At 35.4% G+C, this 7,434-nt stretch overlaps 1 protein-coding gene across 11 annotated transcripts in view; it reads left to right on the plus strand.

Annotated features, from left to right (window-relative positions):
* Positions 1-5,559, plus strand: part of LOC113050763 (type I inositol 3,4-bisphosphate 4-phosphatase-like) — a 44,255-nt gene extending 38,696 nt beyond the window's left edge. For 4 of the 11 annotated variants that reach the window (XM_026214047.1, XM_026214042.1, XM_026214043.1 and 1 more), the window contains one exon: positions 113-293. In XM_026214047.1, coding sequence (XP_026069832.1) covers positions 113-293 — 181 coding nt within the window. Of the gene's footprint in view, positions 1-112; positions 803-4,155 lie in introns of those variants that run through there. The other 7 variants (XM_026214046.1, XM_026214051.1, XM_026214049.1 and 4 more) reach the window with 4 other exon arrangements.
* The last annotated feature ends 1,875 nt before the right edge of the window (positions 5,560-7,434 follow it).

A 7,434-nucleotide genomic window follows, 5' to 3' on the forward strand; every position in this document is an offset into this window, starting at 1 on the left:
ATGTTGGAACCACCACAACGGTCACGTCACCACATCCTGTGCGTGTTGCCCCATTCTGTTTGTCCTGTCTGGCCCCTGCCACCACTCCCTCCGTCCCTGCCCCTCTCTGCAGCATTGGGACCAGGGAGGGGGTAACTCAGAAGAACCTGAGCGGCTTATTGCCCATACGTGACTTCAGGCTGGACCCCAGTCTCCTCTACTCTCTGCCCCTTCTGGCCCTGAGCCCAAACCTGCTCATCGTCTGGGTGTTCCTCAGCATAGCCTACCTGCTGGCCAAACTCCGCTGCAGCTGAGCCCTGAGACCCCCTTTATCCATTTTGCTTTCTATCTCTCCCTCGCTTTGGCTGTCTCAGCACTTCCTTTCTCTGTTTTTCTGTTTCTTCCTCCTCTGGGTGAGGAGCTGTGTGCAGACAATGCTGAGTTCTTTCTGGTTGATTCAGCTCTTCTAACAGCCATTCTAAAGGTCTTGGTATTCATTTCTGCCTTACCTCTCTCTCTCTCTCTCTCTCTCTCTCCTTAAGTAATCATGGATGAGAAAAGTTTGTACAATAATTTGTGACATATTATAAATATTTTGATTATTTTAAAGGGTATGGTGAAAATAGATAGCGTATATATTTAAGATATTGGTTTATTTATTCAATGCTAATTATTCTTATAATATTGAACTGTTTTATTTGTGTTATTATAACAAACTATTTTTAGGCACATTCACATAGTGTGCTAGTGGTCGATTCAATATGTATATAATAGAGTGCATTAGTGCCTGCACCCTTTTTCAGCTGTGTTTGTTCTGGAAGTTTTTTTTTTTCCACTCCATTTTTTTTCCATAGGGATTTTTATTATTCTTATCATTATTATTATTATTTTGTAAATTTTTGTTAAAATGTTATAAGCCATGTACCAAATGAAACAGCTAAAAGGTGAATCACAACACCATAAACATAAAATTAGAAAAATATGTATTCTGAAATTGGAAAAAAATATGAAGGTTCAAAACTGTATGCTTAACAGATTTAGTTTGGGAAAGAACTACAATCCCATTAAGCATTGCAAATGACTGTCACTATAAAAACTAAATTGCTTGCCGCCAATTTTTGTACAGAATCATGGGCATTATAGTTTTCCCAATGAATTCAGCTGTTGCGGTCTTTTTTTTTTTTTTTCTTCATATGAACAGATGGCTTCTGCAAAAGTATATATCATTCGATCTTGAAACTCACAGTATTTCTGTCTTTAAAGGTTTATAAGTCATCATTAAAAATAAATTTCCCTATGGAGAAAATGAAACCATTTTTACTTCCAGAACCTGCACTCTATAATGAGATATTGTTATTTTGTAACAGTACCATGGAATTTTCTAGTGATTTTTGGGGTCGATTTTGTTGCGTCTTCCATGTGTCTAAATGCAAAGCTAAGGCCTTGCCAAAGCTAATCTCAACTATCATTGCACTTGCTTTAAAAATATAATGCACTTTAGGGTGTTAAGTGTGTTCATGTCTTCCCATGTTTAGCTGGAAGAACACATGTTGCTCTTTTACCAAGATTGGTCTGCACTAACCTGTTTGCATCCTTTCCAATGACACAATTCAAATTGGCCAAATAAGATTGTATTTTTAGTCAGGGATATCGAAATATGCATTTGATAATTACTCTTCATTGAGATTTTGTTTCATGTCTATAAAGAGGTTTCCACTGTCAGCTGACAAGGAAGTACTTGGCAATAGGTTTAATGGGTATTTTGTGTAAAGAAATGTTCCAGGTTCAACACAAGATCACATCACATCTAAAGCATCCAAACGATTACAAAATCATTTCGATTTGTCTCTCAATTTTTTAAATCAAACAACCTTATTTACATTAATGCACTAACAGTGAAAGTCTATGGAGTAAAATGTAAAAATGTGAAAGTACAACCATGTACAGCTTTCATTCTAAGTGCATCACTGCAGATTTCTCTGTTTAACGATCTGCTAGATTGCATTGGTTGAATTCTTGCTTTCTCAAATCTGGAACAGTCTTTTAAGGTGTATCTGTTTAGATACCAAGAGTATCCACATGTTGCTTTAAGTAAAGGCACTTATGCAGTAATGATGAACAGAATGTATGTTCTTTTACCAAAACGAATCACTTTATTTCCTAACCATTGCATACAGGCTGCAAATCATCAGACTTCTTTCCTTTCTTTATATGTAAAAATATATTTAATAAGTAAATGTTTGCCATAATGATGGGAAATTAGATCATTTGACCGGACTCGGTTTAATTGTGCTTCCGTTTGTGCCAAATTAGAAATGGCCTCTCTGTGCTTTGTAAAAATGTCTGGCCACATTCCACGGCCAGTACATCTGCTGTTTACAAGTTATCACTGCTTGATCTTACATGCTCTAAAATGCTGCCCAATACAAGAACTTTATGTATTAAAAAAATAACCCTCACCAGGCTACAGAAAAGTGTGCATTTCAACTGACCCACTAAAGAAAACGACTGTCTCAAAATATCTCCATTCATTTATTTATAATGATGTTGCAATTCTGAGAGTCTGTTTTTGCTAAGTTTGCTTTAAAATGTCAGAGATGTGCCTAGACTTTTCCCTGTATGTTTTAAATCATGATGGATAATGTTTCTAGCTGATTTCTGAGATTACATCTTATACAGCAAGTTTGAGAAATGTTTTGGTGACCTAGGTTAGATAGAGACAGTCTCAGTTTAGCTGGATGTCATTGCTCGGTTTAAATGAATAGAATTTAAAGATTGATCTCAGTTTAAGTATTATTGTTTTACATTTTGAGGAAAATTCAAATATTATTATGAGTATTTCCCATGATATTGTTATCTCAGTTATGAATTTCACTTGATAAAATGTATTTTAAAACAGAAATACTGGTTATTACAGAATAAATGTGACTGATTCACACAACATACATGTTTGTGATTGGTTACAATGTTCAATCGAAAAAAAAAAAAAACTTTCTAAAACAATGTTGTACTAGATGCTTTTCTTGATTTATTTGTGAATAAAGGTTTTTAGGTTAATTATGCAGCCCTAGTTTTAGAGAGAAGTTTCTTAGTTTTAATTGATGGACTATGTTGGTGAATGTTTTGAGAAATAAATAATTATCTTGAAATAGGGAATAGTTTTGCGGATGGTTAGGTTTGGTCTTTTGTTTTTATTCAACTTTAATTCTCAGAAAAATAGAATCCTATTTTAGAAAGTTTATATACAATATGGAGTGTTGTTTTTATGCTTCTTACAGCATTTATAAATGCAAAAATGAGAATTATGTGATCATTTATGCACCTTAGTGTGTTTCTTTATGCAGTGGAATTTAAAAGATCATTTTAGCAGAGTCTCCAAGCTACTATTTTCCATACAGTTTTTTCATATGACTTTTCAGCATGAACATTCTTTAGAATTTCGCCTTTTGTGTTTCATGAAAGAAAGTCAGTCGTATGGGTTTAGAACGACATGAGAAGGACAGATTGCACGCTTTCATTTCTAATTGATCAGTTTGGTAAACAAAAGCCTACTCCTGTAAATCTTTCCAGAACATGCAAACTGACATCATTTACATTTACATTATTACAGCTGTATTACTAAATATGTTTAATTGAATTACTTGATTGTTGTTATTTGGATATTACGAAGATATTTAGGTGAAATCACATTTTTGAAAGTATATCTTTTATATGTAAAAAAAAAGGATTATTTACCATAGACCGTTGTTTACCATACCATAATAAACAACCAATGTAGCCTTCTTATCTTAATGATTTATGTAAATTTCCGTCAGATTTTATCAGAGCATTAACTGCCTGTGTGCTACCATTTTGGTTACTTTAGTGAACTTTTAGTGACCCACTTCTCTTATGCCCAGAGGGATGTTACATTAGCATTTTCAACTCATGTTAACTGTATTGTAACTTGGTTTGTTTGTTTATTCAGCCTTTTTTTATGTTGATGACTTGCTTTTTTTGCACCCTCATTCTGTGTTCACCCAAAATACTCATGCTCATAACACTGTTGAAATGTCTGCTGCCGTTTTTTTTGTGGCTGTGCTAATTTTTGCTCGTAATTTTTCTAAACATGGCTTCATGTTCTGTTTGTTTTCTGCTTGTTTCCACACATTCAATCCCGCCCCTTTCTCCTGCCAGTGAGGGCTGCCGCCGCGAGAATACCATGAAGAACGTTGGATGTCGCAAGTATGCCTTTAACTGTCTGCAGCTGAAGGCCTTTCCTAAACATTACAGACCTCCCGATGGCACTTTCGGAAAAGTGGATACTTGATGACTCTTGGTTAGCTATAAGATAGTTGGATCATTAATTATGATGTTACACAAGTCCTGCACATTCTTCTCTTTTTCAAACTAAGCTACAGTAAATCCGCTTAACGCATAGGATATTTCAATTTCCACCGATAGTTACTGCACATTTGCATCTCAAGCGTGAGTTAGAATTGAAAAGGTTGACTGCATTGATTTGTATTAGTAGTTGCAGACTGACCAGTTCTTTCATAAGCCCAATATCACCACACATATACACACATGCAATGCTGTATTTTATCTTCTTGGCTCTATATAATGCGCAATGAAGGGTTTAGTCATTTTGGCTAGATATTTCGGAATCTTGGACTTTTATGCATAGTGGGGAGTTTAGACATTTATGCTGTATTTCATATTGTATACTTGACCATCAATAGCAAACTGTAGTTTAAGCAACACTTACTGCAGCATTACAGTATTCAGTGTCATGGCTTAGAGTTGTCACCTGACTCTTCTTGCCTTGTTTATCCCTCTCCTGTGGTGTTTGTACACTGATGCTCCACCATTTTCAAGTTTCATTTTCCATCCTCCCATAGACCCGCAGGAGAACGGTTGAAAAATAAACCAGCCATTTTTTTAGGTTAGCGTTGTGTTTTATTCATTTTTTTTTTTTTTACTTCATACATCCAGACTGATCATGCATGTCCATCCTCTCAGTTGCTTTAACTTTGAGAGTGTCCTTTATGAATACAAAGCCCTCTTCAAGTAAGAAGAATAAACTTCTGGCACGTTTCTTCTGTGGAGCGTAGAAAATGTTAAAGGCGGTGTGAGATCAGTGTATCACTGTGTTCAGATTCCAGCAACGACTCATAGGTGATGCTGTTTTTTTGTGCTGTACTTGCTTTAACAAGAGGTACATTCATACATGGAATATAGGTACATTGAGAGAGTACAGAATAGTACTAGGCACTTGTGAAATTGACTGTGCAAATGTGAATCTGTTACAGTTGTGCAAATGTTTTGTTAAAAGTTATTTTGCCATACATATCACGGTTATAATTTCTCCTTTTTTATAGCGATGTTGTTTCAGTTACTGTATGTTTATACAATGTTATTTAGGAGAGATATGTTCACGGATTTTTGGGTTGATCTTGATTTGTATTTATTTCTTTTTTATGGTAATAATCTTATATCTTTTATGATGCCTTCTTAGAAATGTCTGTCTAAAACAGAATTCTGCTGTATTAAAATGCTGTCATCAATAACTGATGCCATTAAAGAGAAAATATAATACTATTGACATCTCTTGTGTACTTTTTTTTTTTATCAGGAAACAGCATATCTGTCTCTGTGCATGTTGGTTAAATATCTAATAAATATATGCTAATACAATGCAAAATGCAAAATACTTCCTTAAAGGGGGGGTGAAATGCTCGTTTTCACTCAATATCCTGTTAATCTTGAGTACCTATAGAGTAGTACTGCATCCTTCATAACTCCAAAAAGTCTTTATTTTTATTATATTTATAAGAGAAAGATAGTCTGTACCGATTTTTCCCGGAAAAACACGAGCGCCTAGAGGCGTGACGTGTGGGCGGAGCTAAAGAATCACGAGCGCCAGTAGGATTTTGAGTTGAGAGCATGTGGAAGCTGTGACACAGATCCAGAGGCTGAAATTTAACAAGAGCAGCATCAGCAAAGGCGGTATGCTATGTGGTATGTACTGAAACTGTATATATTTGGTTAGCGGTTTTGGAAAATGACTAAGTTCCACTTTGTCGTCTTTTTTTTTTTTTTTTTTTTTTTTTAAGCTGTACATGTGGAAAGTGCAGTTTGATGACAACATCGCACGTTTTTTACTTGATGTGCTTACGCTGATAGCTAAGTTAACAACACTGAGATATTTGAAGAAGTTTTACTCACCGCATATGGTTCCAACACAGAATCGTGACCCTTTTCCGTTGGGATTGCATCATCCTTAAGAAATAAACGATGTGCAATCCGAAATGCAGGGAACAAACAAAAACACTTGCACAACTCCGTTGATGCTCTGTAAAAATAAACTCCATCCACTGGTCCCTTAATGCTGTTTTTTTTTTGGTAATCTGTGCAGGGTTGTCTTGCCCTGGCAACCAAAAACACACTTCTTTTGTGACTTTTCGCAACGCTCTCGCTCTGATCAGGCTGTGCTCAGCCTCTCAGTGCTCTGCTATACGGGAGCGCGTGCTCTTCCGGCAATTCCGCTCCATCTAACGTCACACAGAGCCATACTCGAAAAAAACTTTCCGAAACTTGTGACAAACCGGAAGAGGTTTTTTTGAAACAAAAATACTCCTTCAGACGTACAACTTAATTTTTGAAACTTTGTCCATGTTTAGCATGGGAATCCAACTCTTTAACAGTGTAAAAAACTCAGTATGCATGAAATAGCATTTCACCCCCCCTTTAAAGTGACCTTTGTTAAGTGCCTTCAAAAAATATGCAGCATTGCTCCTGTGACGTAATTTGATATCTCTAAAAAATAGCCTCATTCAAAACTTTATTTTTGTAAACCAATATTTACTATGGATAGAGCCCTTGTGACCTCATCAGGTGACAAACTTGCATTTCAGAATTTCCCTGTTCACTATTCATTGCAGTGTATGGAACATAATTCAATTTTTATGTCTGAAAAATAAGGAATATTATAATAGGTGTGGAATATTATGTATGGTTCATAATAGTCAATCTATTCCACATGCATAACATTTTAGAAATTTGTATTTTATGTAATTGTAATTAGTTGTTATCGAAATCTTATACACTGCTGTTCACCAAAAATGAATTGCTTTACAGTAACAAATTGCTTTTCAAACATCCGATTGTTTTGGGATCTTGTGTTACATTATCCTGGCATTGAAAAAAAGCAATGTTTCAGATTCATCTGAAGTTACATGCCATACTATCTGCCGCATTGCCCTTTTTGAGTATTGCCCCTTTGAGTATTTTGGGTGACCTTCATAACCCATAATAGGTCTACTGTTTACCATCAAATAAATGTTCATTTGCCAGATTTTATCCTTCTCATTCAAAATGGCATCTCGGTGTTTTCACTGGTGCAGATAATGCTTGTTTAGTTTGTACTATTTATTGAACCTTTAAACCTGATACCTTACCTATTTTTTATTTATT

This window comes from Carassius auratus, chromosome 31, assembly GCF_003368295.1.
Source record: "Carassius auratus strain Wakin chromosome 31, ASM336829v1, whole genome shotgun sequence".
Lineage (NCBI taxonomy): Eukaryota > Metazoa > Chordata > Actinopteri > Cypriniformes > Cyprinidae > Carassius > Carassius auratus.